At 40.0% G+C, this 20,298-nt stretch overlaps 1 protein-coding gene and 1 pseudogene across 3 annotated transcripts in view; one reads left to right on the top strand and one right to left on the bottom strand.

The window, feature by feature from the left end:
- AAGAB (alpha and gamma adaptin binding protein) overlaps positions 1-20,298 on the bottom strand; it is a 61,892-nt gene that overhangs the window by 31,988 nt on the left and 9,606 nt on the right. For all 3 annotated transcript variants that reach the window (XM_003901095.4, XM_021940665.2, XM_009210476.3), the window contains exons 2-5: positions 6,124-6,314; positions 5,902-5,998; positions 5,471-5,560; positions 1,296-1,379 (exon numbers count right to left, since the gene is read on the bottom strand). In XM_003901095.4, coding sequence (XP_003901144.2) covers positions 1,296-1,379; positions 5,471-5,560; positions 5,902-5,998; positions 6,124-6,314 — 462 coding nt within the window. The remainder of the gene's footprint in view (positions 1-1,295; positions 1,380-5,470; positions 5,561-5,901; positions 5,999-6,123; positions 6,315-20,298) is intronic.
- LOC103885893 lies at positions 1,926-2,240 on the top strand (annotated as a pseudogene).

Genomic DNA, 20,298 nt, shown 5'->3' with positions numbered 1-20,298 from the left:
GCCACAAGCTAAGGAACTACCGGAAGCTAGAAGACAGGCCTGAAACAGACCCTTCCCTGGCACCTTCAGAGGGACCATGGCCCTGCCAACACCCTGATTTTGGATTTCTGGCTTTCGGAACTATGAGACAATGCATTCATGTTGTTCTGTGTCATATGGTTTGTGGTACTTTGTTACCATAGCCCTAGGGAACTAATGCAGACTATAAGAGGCCAGTGTGCACTAGCCTACCCTCCTCAGATTGTACTTCAGATCCAGTCTTCTGCCTCATGGCCACAGCCACTACATTACCCCCAGCCTCAGCACCTCACTCTTGAACTGCTGCAAAAGCTCTGGTCTCCCTTACTTCAGACTCTATCTTGACTTTCTTCAATTGTCAAACCTCCCTGCACACCACCTTCTTTGCATCAACCCCTTATTTAAAAAACTCCAGTGACTCACCGATTTTTACAGGAAAAAGCTAAAATTCTCCTGACTGGCATTCAGGCCCCTCTCTAAGCTAGCTCCAAATGCTAGGTGATACTCTCTTAGTGACCCTAGAACACGTAACTTTTTTTGTTGCCCAGGCTGGTACGCAGTGGCATAACCACAGCTCACTGCAGCCTTGACTTCTTGGGCTCAAGCAATTCCCCCTCCTCAGCTTCCCAGGTAGCAGGGACCACAGGCACATACCACCATGACCAGCTAATTTTTATAGAGATAGGCTCTCACCATGTTGCCCAGGCTGGTCAGAACATACAACTGTTATTCTCTATGTCATGCTTCCTTCTCCACTTGCCACTCTCCCCTTTCATCAGTCCAAATCTTGACCTTCCTGTGAAAACTACTGTCAGGACACACTTTCTCCTTGAAGCTCTCTCTCTATACTTGAGCCTAACACAACAGCCATATTTCTGATTCTATGCACTTTACTGCCTGCATCAGTCATCTGTACTCTTCACAGATTGCTTTGCATAGTTACCTGGCATTTGAAAAGTATATGCTTGAATTTCATAGCTGGACTAGGAGCTCCTTAATAATAGGGTCTATGTCTTATAATTTTGGAGGTACTTCTCAAAGCCAAAGACAATGCTTGGTGTATTACAGGCAACCTCTAAATTCTTACTGAATTAACTATTAAACATATATGAAAAATTCCTAGAAATGCTACCTTTGGCACTTCCTTCAATCAGGGAATTGAAATTGGAATAAATCTACAGATTTCATATAGTACTAATGGTCCCACATGTATCTGAATAATTTAAAACTTACAAGGAATAAGAGGAAAAAAATGACTTGAGTCCCAAGTTACTTACCATTCTTCATTACTACATTGGACCACACATTGGCATTCAGGGCTTGGACAATTCGCTTTACTCCTGTAGATTCCGGGAAGTCGTCTAATCAGGGAGGGAAATATACATATTTATACATAACACTCATACAGATATACATACACATTCACAAAAATATGGCTGGGCACGGTGGCTCACGCCTGTAATCCCAGCACTTTGGGAGGCCGAGGCAGGCAGATCACCTGAGGTTGGGAGTTCGAGACCAGCCTGACCAACATGGAGAAACCCCGTCTCTACTAAAAAATACAAAATTAGCCGGGTGTGGTGGTGCATGCCTGTAATTCCAGCTACTCAGGAGGCTGAGGCAGGAGAATCACTTGAACCCAGGAGGTGGAGGTTGTGGTGAGCCAAGATGGCACCATTCCAGCCTGGGTAACAACAGCAAAACTCCATCTCAAAAAAGAAAAGAAAATGTTATGTATATATCCCCCAAGCCATATTTTCAAATGACTGTGGTTTTGTTATCCTGTTTAGTTAGTTGTTAGTTCACATGGTACAAGGGAAAAAACAAATACAGAGCTTGGAGCTCCTGATAAGAATACTCTAGAGAAACTCATTTCCTCCTCAGCTGTCTGAGGATTGACCACCATCATGAACGACATGGTAACTATCCAAACTGGAAAGTTCATGACCAACCAACTACTTCAGAGAAAACAAATGGTCATTGATGTCCTTCACCCCAGGAAGGCAACACTACCTAAGACAGAAATTTGGGAAAAAGTAGCCAAAATGTACAAGACCACACCAGATGTCATCTTTGAATTCAGAACTCATTTTGGTGGTGGCAAGACTACTGGCTTTGGCATAATTTATGATTCCTTGGATTATGCAAACGAAAAGGAACACAAACATAGACTTACAAGACATGGCCTGTGTGAGAAGAAAAAGACCTCAAGAAAGCAATGAAAGGAATGCAAGAACAGCATGAAGAAAGTTAGGCAGACTACAAAGGCCAGTGTTGGTGCTGGCAAAAAGCCGAAGGAGCAAAGGTGCTGGAAGGATGTTATCTGTGGCCGCTGTGGTTTTTTCATGATTAATAAACTAAAAACTTTCAAGTGGAAAAAAAAGAATATTCCAGAAACTAAAGCAATTAAATAAACACACAATATAAGGCAGTTATATAAAAAAGTTATCCTCACCAATGGAATCTATTTATATTCTGAAAATGTAAGATTCCACTTATTACACACATTTCTGGCACAGCACGAGAGATACCAATCTAGACAGAATGAGTTTCCTTAAGGCAGGAACAGTCCTCTTATTAATAGTATGCTATAAAATCATGTAAATGCTCTATCCTCTGCTGGAAACGAAAGAATAATAAGTGTTATTTATGATTGATATCTATAGAAGAACTTCTTGATCAGAGAAAGACAGTTTGAGTGAGAAGTGAAATGACTACAAGTCTAAGAGATAGGCAAAGGGTCATTACAATAACTTACTTTATTAAGAGTACTATCCTGCTTCTGGAATTTGACTGATACTACTCAGAATAATGGGGCTGTAATCCCATAGTGTACCAAAAAGGTGGTATTCTTAGCTACAACATAGGAATGATTGTGTACAAAGGAAATGGAGATCCTACAGATGTTGAGGACTGTAAGGCTGCATCTGGAAAACAATGACAGAAATAGTTTTCATGTGGTTAAAAAAGGAAAGTTCCCTGAGTTTACAGAACATAATCCACACAGAACCTGTCTCTAGTGGCCAGCCTAGCCCTGGGTGGTTTAACAGGAAGAGCACAGAGTTACATGTCAGAATATCTGAATTTGAAGCCAGGCTGTGACACTTATTAGCTATTTGATCAAGGGCGAATCACTTACACCATTCTTACAGAAAGTGGAAACAATACCATTCTATGCACATCTCTCCTAGAGGAAAGATGCACTGGAACTGACGATTTACTAATGTAACCTTCCCCCACACTGGAAACTCCTTGAGGGCAGGAATCTTGTCTTACTGAGTTCATATGCCCACTGCCTAGCACAGTGCCTGAAAAACAGCAGGCACTCACCAACTGTTTAATGGATCGATGAATCATTTAAAGAATACCAGCCTACCAACCTAACAGAAATACAGTGATTAAATTGAAAATATAGTGATCAAATTGAAAATACTCAGCCAGGCGGGGTGGCTCATGCCTGTAACCCCAGCACTTTGGGAGGCCAAGGCAGGTGGATCACGAGGTCAGGAGATAGAGACCATCCTCTGGCTAACATGGTGAAACACCGTCTCTACTAAAAATACCAAAAAAAAAAAAAAAAAAAAAAATTACCCGGGCATGGTGGTGGGCGCCTGCAGTCCCAGTTACTTGGGAGGCTGAGGCAGGAGAATAGTGTGAACCTGGGAAGCAGAGCTTGCAGTGAGCTGAGATCGCGCCACTGCACTCTGGGTGACAAAGAGAGACTCTGTGTCAAATAAAGAAAGAAATAAATAAAAATAAATAAAGAAAATACTCTACCAAGATAAGTTTATCACCACCAATGTTTGGATGAAAATCTAAAAGTCACGTTTATCTTAACTGTGAATGACTTAATTCTCAAAAGAATAACTAATATTTTAGATGACATAACCAGGAACCAAAAATGTGGTCTGAAATGAAGAGCTAGTACCCATAAGAGGAAAATTAATACAAACTAGCATAAAGTCCTATATTCATGTTCGAATAATACATGCAAGTAAAAGATGAGGAAATATGGCTTAGGAATAGTTTGTATTTTAAAAGTCTAGGAAGGTTTTCATTATGTTACCTAAAGATGACATATCAAAAAACCCATTTTAAGATTAATCTGAATGAATACAAGAACATTATTCAGACAAAGGGCTATGAGAAATACAGTGTATAAAGGAGCAGAGAGTCCAAAATGATCACAGTCAGATACTGACTCCCAAGGACAAGAGAAAGAGAAAATTCTATTGCCAGAAATCACACAGGCTCACATACACAAAACAGGGCACAAGTTTCAGGGACCTAGAAAAACACAGAAAAAGATGTATTTGCCAATTTTCAATACTCTTTAAAATGAGCAAGGAGAAAAACCAGCCTTTTTACTTCGGCTTTGTTCTCTTCTTCCCTGGCAAGTTTTATTCTCAAAGGTAACAGTATTTTGGAAAAATTATAAATAAAACCAGAATATAGAAAAATATTTCTTAATTCCTTAATAAAAATACAAGTTTCATGAAATTACTGCTTATGTCTTATCTATGTACTTTAATTCACGTTGGTTTTCCCTGCCCAGGATGTCTTTTGGAACAACTGGCATATTCACAATGCCACCTCTCCACCAGTCCTCTCACTACAAGCCCAGGACCTTTTCTAACTTCTTCCCCATGGAGCAGCTGACACGTGAGAGTTCACAATGCCAACACGTTCTCTGCACTTTTAAACAAAAATAAGCTCTCCTGTCTCTAAAATACCACAGCACCACTATTTCTTCTATAATTCTTATGACATTCCACTTGATAATTCAATTATCTGTAAGTTTCATCTCTTGTACCAGATTATAAGGTTTTGGTGAACCAAAAACCCTCTTATCCTGGTAGATACCACAACAGGTGTACTTCAAAGGAGAAAAGATGAGAAAAGAAATGGGGAAGGGGAGTAGAAAAGGGGAAGAAATAGAAGGTCCAGCAATAGCGGAGGACAGCGATTGCAGAGCTACCTGGGGTGGAGGTGGGGGATTAAATTAGGGGTCTGTTTTTTGGCTTCAAATGTCCAAAAGACATTCAAATAGATCTGAAATGTCCCCTGCGATTCCTGGGAATTCAGTCTTAGGTTACTATGAATTCAAAATAAGAAACATCAACTTTAACTACTATGAAGGTCTAACTCTCCTTCTTCAGCAGTGGGGAAAGGAAAAAGGATTGGGAAAATGACAAAGATTTTAGAAAGCAGCCTTACACCTTTATCCATAAGAAAAACACACATTTTCAAAAGTTCTAAAACAGGTGGTAAAACCAAATAAATGAATTCTCACACTAAGTATAAGACTACATCAATGGATTTTGCTTAAATCCTTGAAACAGCTGGGGAAAAAGTTTCTTGAATTTTGCTGTGATTCTTCTTCCCTGAATTAAAATAATCTCTCATATCTGAATCTAAGTGCCATATTTTCTACTAACACATAAACACTTACCATCCTCCTCAGGCAACTCCTCTGGACTAAGTTCTACCAATTCGAAGCCATGTCTGATGCACCATTCTTGAGCTTTCTGTCGGCTGACACCTAAAATAATATGCAAAAGAATCTTCACAAGTAAGAAGAAAACAAAACATGACTATTCCTGCAATATTCTTCATAAATCTCAATGTGTTTCCCTTAATGTCAATGTTATTCTAAAGGCATCTATTCTAAAGGCATCTAAAATAACAAAAAGAAAATGATTTCTCAACCCTGAAGTATACATTCTTAAAAAAAAGTAAATATTACAAGATACCAAAGAAAAATAGCTGAAAATATTTTCATAAAGCAATAAAGTCACATGGGATGTATGTCCTAAGTTAAGGAAACAGATGTACTCTGTTTATCAAGGAATGGCAAATGCGTGTCCCACCCACATGCCTTACCATCTTCAGACACTCTATCACAGACCAAGATCATCACCTCAGGTAACCATGCTTCTGCCAGTGGAAGCCATGAGGAGACACTGTCGAGACCCGATTTCTAGAAGGAACAAAAAATATAAACAAACAAAACCAGAAAAGAGATAGTAAGATAAAATGTAACAGGAAAAAAAGAAGGCATGCAATAATTTCTTATTCAAGCCTTCATAGAAAACAAAGTCTTACTTGTGTGCTGTCAAAGTAAACCACAAATGCTTGGACAGATTCTGCAATCTCTGCAGTCACAAGAAATTTGTTTGGCACCACACACAAATTGATGTCCGCTGAATAGTATTTATTATCAATGGTCCAGGGATAAAATCTCACAGCATCATTGGAAGTCACTTCCACAATAAGATCTTCTGTTCCAAGGATATCTAAAAATAAATGACAACATTACCATGTAAAGTACAAAACCAATATACATTGGTTGATTTTCTCGGTCAGATACCAGATAAAGCTGGTAGTTTCGCTGTTTCTTTTTATGTGAGGATTTCAAAGGACCCTGCATTTATTAGCTTTAATCCTATCTTCTCTGATCATCTGATTACAAAAGTTATGGTGATATAATTTAAGTCACTGACTTTTTCTCTTTAAGAACACAAAAATCATTGTGAACTAGATTAGATAGTAGTAAAGGAAAAAATAGTCATACAAGCAAATATCCAGAAAAGAGGAAGTAGAAGACAAAGAATGACAGTTGTATTTATTGTATTGCTTAAGTGCTTCATAGGAGGTAGACTATAACAAGCTTCTGGAATTTTTAACTATTTTGTACTTATTGCAAACTAAAAGGAAGATAGGATTAAGGCTAAACCATTAATAAAATAGAAGAGCTACATATATTTCTTGGACTGAATGCTTAGACATTAATTCAGCTAATGAAATAAGAGAATGGATACTGATAAATGACCCGAATTCTATTTATATTCAGCCTTGTTCACATTCTTTGAAAGCCAACCCAAATTCTTGTTTGATCAAGACACTTCTGGTAAATTTTAAATGTGTAATAGCCAAACAAATTACTACAACTAAATTTAGATTCTAAAAGATTAGATTATAACTAAATCTTTCGGAAATTTATGTGCAGCATGTATATAATAGGAAATCCCCATAGTAAGAGACAAGTCAATGATGAACAAATGAATACAGACATGATCACGGAGCCATGGAAGCATTTTGCTTCCATTATGTTATACAGTACTTACAACTGGAAGAGAAATTACAAGTTGTTCTAACCTAAACTCCCATCTTTCACACCCATACCCACAACCTCCACTTTATACAAATGTGGAAAATGAGCTTATAGAAGTAAAATGACTTGCCATTAATTGACTTATCAGAAGAATATAAAGCAAAACAGTCACACACTCCTCATCAATGCATACTAAGATGAACACATATTAATGAAATGTGCCTCAAACTCATAATTAGCAAGACACTGAAAACTAGAAATTAAATTTTAAATCCCAGAGCTAACATTATATATTTGAAAAGATGCCATCATTTCTGCTCAATATAAAGTTATGGGGAAAGTATTTAGTCCAAAAGACTGCTAGGAATTATGTACAAAGTGTGGTGTAAGAGTGTATACACACATGAGTTCTTTTTATTAGCAAAGTTTCATCACGTGGTTAAGAGGAACTAATCTTCTCAAGAATGAAAGGTCAGCCCTTTTTTTAACAAAAAAATTAAATTTAAAATACATTTAAGGTTTTATCTTTGATATAAAGCATATCATGAAACTAACTAAAAAATTTTTCTCACCAGAACCAGAATTGTTACTCTTAAATTAGCAGAAGGTCTATGTCAATATTTGACAATCTGAGTGTATCCCATTTCTTCAAGAAATCAGCAGTTCTGTCTACTTAATTTCTACCTGAAGTCATAATCTTTTACTTAGTGTCAGTCAATTCCATCACAACCAGCTGCTACGTCCCTTATGGAGCATTAAGACAATTTCAGGTGGGAAATAAACAGGTAAGTTATTAAAATCAAAGATGTTGTTTTCATGTAAATGTCTCACAGAAAAACAAAAACTAGATCAAAGTCTACATTGCATTCAAATCTAACACTCCAAACTTCAAGAAGGTGGCATAGTAACATGTGGCTGTGTTTCTAAAAGCTGAATACTGGCACAGCTAACACACATGCCACAATACGCTGATAAATACGCACATAAAAGAAAGAAACTAAAACAACGAGAAAAGCAAAAAAAGTATAAACTAATTTTTTAATGGTGAAAAGAGCCACCATATAAAATCAGTCTTCATTCTTTTTTTTTTTTTTGAGACAGAGTCTCGCTCTGTCGCCCAGGCTGGAGTGCAGTGGCGTGATCTTGGCTCACTGCAACCTCCACCTCCCGGGTTCACGCCATTCTCCTGCCTCAGCCTCCCGAGTAGCTGGGACTACAGACACCCGCCACCACGCCTGGCTAGTTTTTTGTATTTTTAGTACAGACTTAGTAACACGGGTTTCACCATGTTAGCCAGGATGGTCTCGATCTCCTGACCTCGTAATCCGCCCGCCTTGGCCTCCCAAAGTGCTGGAATTACAGGCGTGAGCCACTGCGCCCGGCCATCCATGAGTAATTTTTAAAAATAGCAAACTGCGTATTTTTTAAAGGAGGGAAGCACAAATAATGAAATACAGTAATGAATTCACTTGTTGCTACAGGGCAAAGTACAAAGGCAGAGGGGGACTAATATTCCTGTCATTGCTACAATCAGTTCTTAATATTTCCTAAATCGGTTGTATTGTTAAAAACTGGAATAAAAAAATTGGGGTTATGCTTTCTTTGCTCCTCAACATGAGAAATCTAAAATCAATTAAAATGGCATTACTAACTGCAATTTAAAATTACTAACTGCAATTTAAAATATTTAGATCCATTAATGATGGCTCATTTTATTAATGTTTAGAACACAAAAGAACAAAACAATGTTTGTTACTCAGAGCACTTACAATTTCAATTTTATACTTGCATTTGCAAATGATTAAGATATTTACTTAACACGGAGAAAGAAGCTGTTTCTTTCTTTTTTCTCCAAACCTAGATAGGAATGGAATCAATAAGTTGGGAAAATGAACTTCACATTTCAGTGTTTCAGTAGCTAGTGGGCTTTGGCTTTTGTTTTATTCTCTGTGCTGCCTAAACAAGTTGATAGCTCAATTTACTTATCAGATTTTTTTTAAACATTTTATGTCTAATCAGACACTTTCTTCAAGACTGCATATGGACTTCATTATCACATCTGTGCCGTATTAGAGCTAGGGAGAGAATAGTAAAGACTGTTTCATTCTAATTCCTATGATCAATATCATAACGTAGAGTTTAATTTAAAAAATGTAAATGTCTACACTAAATATAGCTTTCTTCCCTCATGTTTTCTATTTGATTTTCAAATGCTTAACAAGTTTATTCTTTTCCAAATTAAAATGAAATTATTCAAATTATGCACATGGCTAAAGATTTCTGGAGATCAGCTAATATAATTCACTCATTTTACAGATGAGAAAACTGAGGCCCAGGAAAAAAGAAGCCACTTGCCTAATAGGAGCAGAGCCTAAAACTGGATTCGACTCACCAACATTCTTTCCTACTACACCGTGATGTTACAATACTTAGCATCTGAGCTGGATCACACTTGAGTCTCTAATAGTGACAAGCCAAAACTAGTCTATGGACCTAAAGTATCCTCTGCCCTTTTAGGAACACCAAAAATAATAGCCAGAATATGGGCACAATTATATACAGATCTGCAGCACAATTAACCCATCAGAAAACTGTCTATGACATTCAGGTATTTATACGTCAACGATGAGTCACAGTGATCTTGAGGTTTTTTTGTTGTTTTTGTGTGTGTGTGTTTTTTGCAAGACTTCCTAGAAAAACCTGCAGTGGGCTCCCTTCTTTGTCCTTCACTAAATTATTATGTTGTAGACTCCGATATGCACAAAGAAAATCAAAGCAGCTTTCCCCTCCTCCTGGTGGATGCCAGCCTATCTCATTCACACTGTTGGCAGCCACCTGGTGGAGCTGTAATACATCACTTTTTAAGAGACAAACACTAGGTGTTTACTTGCCAGGTCTGTTACTACAAACTCCATTTCACAGCTTACAACAGTTAATTTGTAGTGCTTTTACAAAGGAAGTTAGATGCCAACTCAGTTCTAGTAGCAAACATAAACCTTTCCTTCAGTGTTAAGTGCAAGTATAAACCTCTATCCCTATTTGAGAAACTTTTTACAAAGCCATCAATTCTCCAGTAACTCCCATTTACTTTCTCACATCCTTGGTCAACTTCTTTTCCCTATGATCTCATGTGGTAAGTTACAGAAAATAAAGATTCAAGAGCTTTGAAGGAAGCCATGTTCCAAGGCAACATTTCAGTTCAGTAACCCAACATCTTCCTCTTTTTATTCAGCTTTCTACTCTTCCCTGTATATCCTAATAATGATCCTTCCCTCAGAGAAAGTACAAATGTGGTAACCAATCAAATGAAAGAAAAGAGGCAGCTAGCTTTCTATGGTTAAGAATCAATAAGAGGTGCTACTCTTTTTAGCATGAATTAGAAGGCAATATGAAGTTCAAGGTGAATTCCCAAACACCACAAATATCTGTTCTCCTACACACACACATTTTATCTATATATAAACTTGCACATACACAACCCTTACCTTATGCCCTCACCTATCCACCTCAGCCAAAAAAGACAAATGCATTCTAAACTAGACACGTTGATACTGTTATGGATTTTTTATGTCTCCTTCAGTAGTAGGGTAATTAAGTACACTTTTAATATCAGTAGTATTAATGTGCACTTAACCAATCATGACATTCTTTGTGAAGCAAAGCTGTCCAGTGGTTAAATCATATTTTCTATGCCCTGAGGGAAGTGACAGCTGCCACCTCAAATCAAGATGATCCCTCCGGAAACCAGCACTCTTCTCAGACTGCAAAGTTGGTTTTATTCTTTCTCATAAACTGAAACTGCCTTGACAGCCAGGCATCATAACCTCTCACCCCAGATATGAGTGTCTTTCATGGAATCCACTCTTCTGGAGACCCAACATTCTTCTTTCTTCCCTTTGTGAAGGCAGTACTAACAAGAAGGGAGAAGAGCATGGAAAGCAGAGACAGCACAGACCTGGGGTCCCACAGGCCTGCATTTGCATGCTGGCTCTCTGCAAAGCCTTGGGCAGATTAACCCCTCTGTGTCTCATTTCCTTACCTGCAAACAGGGATGAGAACACTTCTCAAAAAGCTTAAATGAATTAAATGAAACTATGTCAAAGAAAGTACAGACACTGGGCACAGAGTAGGCCCTTAGTAAGCACAGAGTCGGCCCTTAGTAAATATTCATTTCCTTCTTCCCAACTCACTTTTTTTCACATTTGTGACAGCCCTCCTGACTACAGGTAGGTTAGAGATGCACTGAGGAGTTAGTAAGAAACATTACAGTCAGGATAACCATCTCCTTTAAGCTGCGCTAGCCTCGCCCTTCTACCCCAGACCACCCCCTAAAATAAACTTGAAATTTTTCTTTTCCACTGCTAAGGCATATGCTGAGACAGAAGAGAAGGCAATTAGGAAAATTATAGGAGGCAGCAGAGTCTGACGTCAGCTGAAAGGAAAAGTAGCCATTATGAAAGAAAAGAACTGAGCAAAATATGACTTAGGAAAAATTCAAAACCTAGAGTTTTCATTAACCAGCATGGGAAAAGAGAGACTTTTAAAAATCATATTGGATTCATACTGTTGCAAGCAACTACAGTTTCTTACCCACAACTTCATGAGACTGTCAAACAAGGTGCGTGCTACTCTGTCAAATATTTTGTAGTAGTTGTGAACAGGTTAGTCCCTAAATACTAAAAGTAGATGATACTGCTCCAGTGGAAAGGGACTTTGTAGCATGGTAGTATTTAAAGGTTAAAACTGTGCAACATTAGAGTTGAGACTTCACAGACAAACGTCAGGAAACTCATATCTGAGGCTCCCTGTGTAATCATACCCCAGCCTCCTGGTGCAAGTATACGTGATATTTGTTGCAGTCTGTACGACAGGTCAATCACTGGATTAGTATAGACTTGCTGAGGGAAGAGTAACTGGATTGAGTTAAAGCAACATACTGCTTTAACAATAGTACAGAGATTCTGGGTTGCTTACAACACTTAATTACCTCTTCCTGACACACCCCTTTTTTCTGGTTACACGCTAAACTCGCATTTCCACATGCTCTTAAGCTTTTTATATCACAGCGGAAACATTTTAAAGCTGAAGTAGAGGAAATCCAACCCAGTCCTCCTCTTTTTCCTCAAGTTTACTTTCTCCCAATAGTCATCTGGAATTGGTCACCACAGCTGCATCTTAAAATAATTGGGGAAAGTCAGCGGGCGGTGTAGGGGGATGCGGGATGGGTGGGGGGTGTCTCTGCTTGCTTTTAGAAGACCGTACAATGCAGTCAAACATACACACAAGAACATAAAAAAGCAATCAGGAAAGGGAGAGAGAATATGGAGAAGGGTTTTATAAAGATCAAGCACGAAACATCAGCCTCTAAGTTTTATGGGCTGCATGCAAAGACCACTTTGTCAATTCTAGCGGCACAGCTGATGGACAATTCCTACCTATATTTTAGAAGGGTAAGGCACTTCTCTGAATTCCCTTGCTAGTTCTAAATATACCCCTAAAGCAGTGATTCTCTATGGGGATGAGATTCTCCCCAACCCTACCAAGGGGACATAGGTCAACACCTGGAGACATTTTTGCATCACAATAGGGGGATGTTACTAGCATCTAGTGAGTAGAGGTCAAAAATTCTGCTAAACAGCCATCCTACAATGCACAAGATAGCCCCACAAGACAAGGAATTGTCTGGCCCAAAAGGTCAACAGTGTCGAAGCTGAGATACCCTGTCCTATAGCAAAGAAACCTTATGGAATTTACTTAGCTGTATTCATGAAACAAAATAATAGTTCTGGAATGCAAAATTGGTTTTATTCTTTCTCAAAAAGCTGAAACTAGGCATTACAGTCAGGCATCACAACTACCTACCCCAGATAAAAATATCTTCCATTTATATCTAATAAAATCTCTCTCTGATAAAGTCTATCTAAAGTGTCTTCTTTGATTATTAACCATAAAAATTATTTGGCAATTAACCTCAGAAGCTTTGAAGATAATCTATGAATGATAGATTTCTAGAAGAATTCATAAGCCTAAACAGGACAATTATGAGATAAAAATCATTTTCATATTCAAATGGTAATTTTTCATAAACAAATCAGCATCAAGTAATAAAACCTTACAAGAAATGTCAATGTCTGCTCAGGATGACAACATCTGCAGTAGATGCTAATTTACTCTAAAAACAGACAAACATGTTTGAGATGAATTTTCCAAAACAGAATAAGTTTAATGAATAATGGAGAACATTCATTCTGTAGCCCCTGTACTCAAGTATTGAAAATAAGCTTGATCAGTTAGAAAATGTCAGAAAGCTAACAGATCCAACGTCCCAGCATTCAAAAGGTTCCTCTAAAAGGGTAAAATCATTATTGGGCAACAGATGGTCAATGAATCATGGAAAACAAAAATACTAATAAGTAAGACATTATTGAAAGTAAAAATTGTTTCAAGACACCACCAAGAAAAACAAAACCCAAGCCATAGAACAGGAGAAAATGTTTGCAAATTATTATATATCAATAAGGGACTTGTAACCAGAATATATAAAGAACTTTTTCATTAATAAGAAGACCACAAAACCAATTTAAAAGCGGGCAAAAAAGAGCTAGGCACAGTGGCTCATGCCTGTAATCCCAGCACTTTGAGAGGCCAAAGTGGGTAGATTGCTTGAGTCCAGGAATTTGAGACAAGGCTGCCCAGCATGGCGAAACCCCGTCTCTACCAAAAATATAAAAATTAGCTAGGCGTGGTGGCACACACCTATAATGCCAGCTTCTTGGGAGGGTGAGGCATAAGAATTGCTTGAACCTCACAGGCGGAGGCTGCAGTGAGCCAAGATCACACCACTGCACTCCAGCCTGGGCAAGAGAGTGAGACTCCATGTTAAAAAAAAAAATAGGTTAAAAAAAAAAAAGTGGGCAAAAAAGATCTGAATAGACATTTCACCAAAGAAGATATTAAAATGGACTATATGCACATGAAAAGATTCTCAACATCATGAGTTATTAAGGAAATGCAAATCAAAACCACAATGAAATACTACTTCACATCCACTAGAATGGCCATAACAAAAAATACAGATAATAACAAGTATTGTTATTGTCCAAAGATATGGAGAAATTAGAATCCTCACTGATGGGAATATAAAATGGTACAGCCACTCTGGAAGAAAACAGTTTGGCAGTTTCTTAAAATACCAAATATAAATTTACCATATGACCCAGCAATTCCACTCCTAGGCATCTACCCAAGAGAAATGAAAACAGATGTCCCATGAAAACTTGCACAAGAATGTTCATAACAGCATTATTCACAATAGCCAAAAAGTGGAAACAATCCAAATGTCCATCAACTGATGAACGGATAAACAAAATGTGGTATATCCATACAATGGAATATGAAGTACATCCTACAATATAGATGAACTTCAAAAACATCATGCTATGTGAAAGAAGTCAGACACAAAAGACCACATATTATGATTCCATTTCTATACAATGTGCAAATCTATAAAGACAAAAAGTACATTAGTGGTTGCATGGAGCTCAGGAGTGACTGCAAATAGTCACAAAGTTCCTTCCGGAATGATGGAAATGTTCTACAATCAGATTGCAATGATGGTTGCACAAATCTGTAAATATATTAAAAAAACACTGAATTATACAATTAAAACAGGCAGATTTTATACTACTTAAATTATATTCCAAAAAGCTGCTAAAAACCATAAAAACTGGGAGATAATGACCCCATTACTAATAAGGTAGGTGACTGAGACGCATAATGTTTTAGGTACTTAGAACAATGGATGGCACATTTGAACAAATCTGGTCAATATTTATGGAATGAAGTTAACTTGTTTAAAGTCAGAGAGCTAAAAAAAGGATAGAATTCAGTACTCAATCCACAGATTTTTTTTTTCACCACAGAAATCCTATACAACTCCAGGAAAAGTCAGACAAAACAGCCACCCTGGTACATCAAGATCACAGTGTTGTTTATTACCAAATGATCAAACATTTTCCTGATCTGAGCAGGCTGGAGTTTGATCCAAAAACAGTGACACTTTTCTCCACTTCTGTGTCAAACCAGCCATCAGATCCGTATGGAAAATTAAACTCTAAATACGTTTTTGTTACTGAACCTACAATATCATAAAGCCTCTTTAATAGTTTCACAACAGGCCAGGTGTGCTGGCTCACACCTGTAACCCCAGCACTTTGGGAGGCCAAGGTGAGAGGATCAGCTGAGCTCAGGAGTTCAAGACCAGCCTGGGCAACACGGCAAAACCTCTTCTTTACAAAAAATACAAATATCAGCCAGGTGTGGTGGCCTGAGCCTGTAGTCCCAGCTACTTGGAGTAGGGTAGGGGGGCTGACGCAGGAGAATCACTTGAGCCTGGGAGGCGAAGGCTGCAGTGAGCCGAGATCACGCCACTGCACTCCAGCCTGGGTGACAGAGCAAGACCCTGTCTCAAAAAAAAAAAAAAAAAAGAAGAGTTTCACAACTGTCCTGGTCCATCAATCTATGTCAATATTGCTTCCTGAATAAGAATTATTAGAGACGTATTTGTGGTATCCGTGTGTACTGGCTCCAAAATAAATACAATGTTATGTCCAAATTATCATTCTTGCCAAACTTAAAATAATTTTCATACCTTTGAGAGGTGAAGCCAGCTGGACTTCCTGGGTTGAGTGGGGGACTAGGAGAACTTTTCTGTCTAGCTAAAGGATTGTAAACGCACCAATCAGCACTCTGTAAAAACATACCAATCAGCACTCTGCGTCTAGCTAAAGGAGTGTAAATGCACCAATCAGCTTGCTGTAAAATGGACCAATCAGCAGGATGTGGGCAGGGCCAAATAAGGGAATAAAAGCTGGCCACCCAAGCCAGCAGCAGCAACCTGCTCAGGTCCCCTTCCACACTGTGGAAGCTTTGTTCTTTTGCTCTTCACAATACATCTTGCTGCTGCTCACTCTTTGGGTCCGCACTACCTTTATGAGCTGTAACACTCACTGTGAGGGTCTATGGCCTTCATTCCACGAACCCACCAGGAGGAACAAACAACTCCGGATGCACCACCTTTAAGAGCTGTAACACTCACTGCCAAGGTCTGCGGCTTCACTGCTGATGTCAGCAAGACCACAAGCCCACCGGAAGGAAGAAACTCCAGACACATCTGAACATCTGAAGGAACAAACTCCGCACACCATCTTTAAGAACTGTAACGCTCACCGTGAGGGTCCACAGCTTCATTCTTGAAGTCAACGAGATCAAGAACTCACCGAAAGGAACCAATTCTGGACACATTTTGGTGACCATGAAGGGACTATCGCCTAGCAGTGAGTACCATCAGACGCCTTTCGCTTGTTATTCTATCCTATTTTTCCTTAGAATTCGGGGGCTAAATACCAGGCACCTGTTGGCCAGTTGAAAGCGACTAGCGCGGCCGCCAGACTAAAGACACGGGTATCAGGCTTTCTAGGAAAGGGCTCTCTAACAACCCCTGACTCTTTGGAGTTGGGAGCATTGGTTTGCCTGGAACCAGCTTCCACTTTTCCTGTACTTCTGGGCTGAGCCGAGGGTCAACAGAGAGGAAAGCCATTCAGCTCCGGGGTCCTGACAACAAATTGGTTGACCCTTCGGCCATGAGTGGAACTCTCAAAGTTACATCACCCAAACGAGACTCGCCCATCTATCCTATCTATCCTGACCCTTGCCTCCTGGGTCCTAATGCCTGTCAGACAAACTTCCTCTAGCCTCTCTTCTCCGAGACTAGTCCCACTTCCACAACCACTCCCTGTCTCTGGTGCTTTTCTAGTTTCTCCTATAAGAATGATTTCTAGTATAAACTCCAGGACTCTATTCCCTTCTTTAGGCACCAGGGCTCACCAATCAGAAAGACATTCTTTGCGCAAAGCCCCGTCGGTGGTGGGGGTACTATCTTATCTGGAATTTTAGGATCCCTCCTCAGACTAGCAGGCCTAACAAAATGTATTCCTGAAGCTAGAATATGGGGAGCTTCAGAAATGATATCCTTCCTATCATATGATGAGAAGTGAGGACAAAAGGCATCACTCTTCCAACCCTGGAGATCCCTTCCCTCCCTCAGGTTATGGCCCTCCACTTCATTTTTGGGGCACAACATCTTCATAGGACGGGGTAAAGTCCCAATACTAACAGGAGAATGCTTAGCACTCTAACAGGTTTTTGAGAATGTGTCAGTAAGGGCCACTAAATCCAACCTTCCTTGTTCCTCTTTGTGGTCTAAGAGGACAGGCAAGGGTGCAGGTTTTCGAGAATGCGTCGGTAAGGGCCACTAAATCCGACCTTCCTCGGTCCTCCTTGTGGTCTACGAGGAAAACTAGTGTTTCTGCTGCTGCGTCAGTGAGCACAGCTATTCCGATCAGCAGGGTCCAGGGACTGTTGCGGGTTCTTGGGCAGGGAGAGGGGAAACAAACCAAAACCACAGGTGGTTTTGTCTTTCAGATGGGAAACACTCAGGCACCAACAGGCTCACCCTTGAAATGCATCCTAAGCCACTGGGACCAATTTGACCTGCAAACCCTGAAAGAGGGGCAGTTCATTTTTTTCTGCATTACGGCTTGGCCCCAATATTCTCTCTCTGATGGGGAAAAATGGCCACCTGAGAGAAGTATAAATTACAATACTATCCTGCAGCTTGACCTTTTCTGTAAGAGGGAAGGCTAATGGAGTGAAATACCTTATGTCCAAGCTTTCTTTTCACTGAAGGAGAATACACAACTACGCAAAGCTTGCAATTTACATCCCACAGGAGGACCTCTCAGCTTATCTCCATATCCTAGCCTCCCTATAGCTCCCCTTCCTATTAATGATAAGCCTCCTCTAATCTCCTCTGCCCAGAAGGAAACAAGCAAAGAAATCTCCAAAGGACCACAAAAACCCCCAGGCTATTGGTTATGTCCCCTTCAAGTTGTAGGGGGAGGGCAATTTGGCCCAACCCAGGTACATGTCCCCTTCTACCTCTCTGAGTTAAAGCAGATCAAGGCAAACCTGGGGAAGTTTTCAGATGATCCTGATAGGTACATAGATGTCCTATAGGGTCTAGGGCAAACCTTTGACTTCACTTGGAGAGAAGTCATGCTATTAGATCAAACCCTGGCCTTTAATGAAAAGAATGTGGCTTTAGCTGCAGCCCAAGAGTTTTGAGATAGCTGGTATCTTAGTCAAGTAAATGATAGAATGACAGCCGAAGAAAGGGACAAATTCCCTACCGGTCAGCAAGCTGTCCCCAGTATGGATCCCGACTGTGACCTCGACTGAAATCATGGGGACTGGAGTCGCAAACTTCTGTTGACCTGTGTTCTAGAAGGACTAAGGAGAATTAGGAAAAAGTCCATGAATTATTCAATGATGTCCACCATAACTCAGGGAAAGGAAGAAAATCCTTCTGTCTTCCCCGAGCGGCTACGGGAGGCCTTAAGAAAATATACTCTCCTGTCACCTGACTCACTCGAGGGTCGACCGATCCTAAAAGATAAGTGTATTACCCAATCAGCTACAGATATCAGGAGAAAGCTCCAAAAGCAAGCCTTAGGCCCTGAACAAAATCTGGAGGCGTTATTAAACCTGGCAACCTCAGTGTTCTATAACAGGAACCAAGAGGAACAGGCTCAAAAGGAAAAGCGAGATCAGAAAAAGGCCAGAGCCTTAGTCATGGCCCTCAGATAAACAAACCTTGATGGTTCACAGAGGACAGAAAATGGAGCAGGCCAATCACCCGGTGGGGCTTGTTATCAGTGTGGTTTGCAAGGACACTTTAAAAAAGATTGTCCAATGAAGCTGCCCCCTCACCCATGTCCACGATGCCAAGGCAATCACTGGAAGGTGCACTGCCCCAGAGGACAAAGTTTCTCTGGGCCAGAAGCCCCCAACCAGATGATCCAACAACAGGACTGAGGGTGCCCGGGACAAGCACCAGCTCATGTCATCGCCCTCACTGAACCCCAGGTACATTTAACCATTGAGGGGCAGGAAATTGACTTCCTCCTGGACACTGGTGCAGCCTTCTCAGTGTTAATCTCCTGTCCCAGACTGTCCTCAAGGTCCATTACCATCCGAGGAATCCTGGGACAGCCTGTAACCAGGTATTTCTCCCACCTCCTCAGTTGTAATTGGGAGACTTTGCTACAGATAGTAAGTATGCTTATCTAATCCTACATGGACATGCTGCAATGTGGAGAGAAAGAGAGTTCCTAACTTCTAGGGAAACCCCCATTAAATATCACAAGGAAACCATGGAGTTATTGCACACGGTGCAAAAACCCAAAGAGGTGGCAGTCTTACACCGTTAAAGCCATCAAAAGGGGAAGGAGAGGGGAGAACAGCAGCATAAGTGGGTGGCAGAGGCAGGGAAAGACCAGCAGAAAGGAAAGAGAGAAAGAGACAGAAAGTCAGAGAGAGAGAGAGAGAAGAAGAGAGACAAGGAGTCAAAGAGAGAGACAGAGAGAGGAAGAGACAGGCAGAAAGTCAAAGAGAGAAGGAAAGGGAGGAAGAGACAGACAAAGGGAGTCAGAGAGAAAGAAAGAGAGACAGACAAAGTCAAAGACAGAAGGAAAGAGAGAAAGAGAAAGTCAGAGAAAGAGACAGGAAGAAACAGAGAGACAAAGAGGAGACAGAGGAAGAGACAGAGAGGCAGAAAGTCAAACAGAGAAGGAAAGCAAGGAAGAGACAGAGACAAAGAAGGAGTCAAAGACAGAGAAAGAGAGAAGTAGTAAAGAAAAAAGTGTACCTTATTCCTTTAAAAGCCAGGGTAAATTTGAAACCTATAATTGATAATTGAAGGTCTTCTCCATAACCCTATAAACACTCCAATACCACCTTGTTATCAGTGTAAACAAGGGCGTAGCTCAAAAGCACTGAGGCCACTGACAACCTATAGCCTTCCTATCAAAAATCCTTAACCCAGCAAGTTTCCTAACAGGGGATCTAAATCTTAATTAATTACTATACAAAGGTCCGAGCAGACTTAGGAAGAACTCCCTTCAGGACAGGATAATAGATGGTTCCTCCCAGGCGATTAAGAGAAAAAGACACAACGGGTATTCAGTAAGTGACAAGGAAACTCTTGTAGAAGCAGAGTTAGAAAAACTGCCTAATAATTGGTCTGCTCAAACGTGGGAGTTGTTTGC

Source organism: Papio anubis, chromosome 7 (assembly GCF_008728515.1).
Source record: "Papio anubis isolate 15944 chromosome 7, Panubis1.0, whole genome shotgun sequence".
NCBI classification, from domain to species: Eukaryota; Metazoa; Chordata; class Mammalia; order Primates; family Cercopithecidae; genus Papio; species Papio anubis.
The sequence above is the reverse complement of the archived record's forward strand: the minus strand, read 5'-3'. Positions and strand labels throughout refer to the sequence as shown.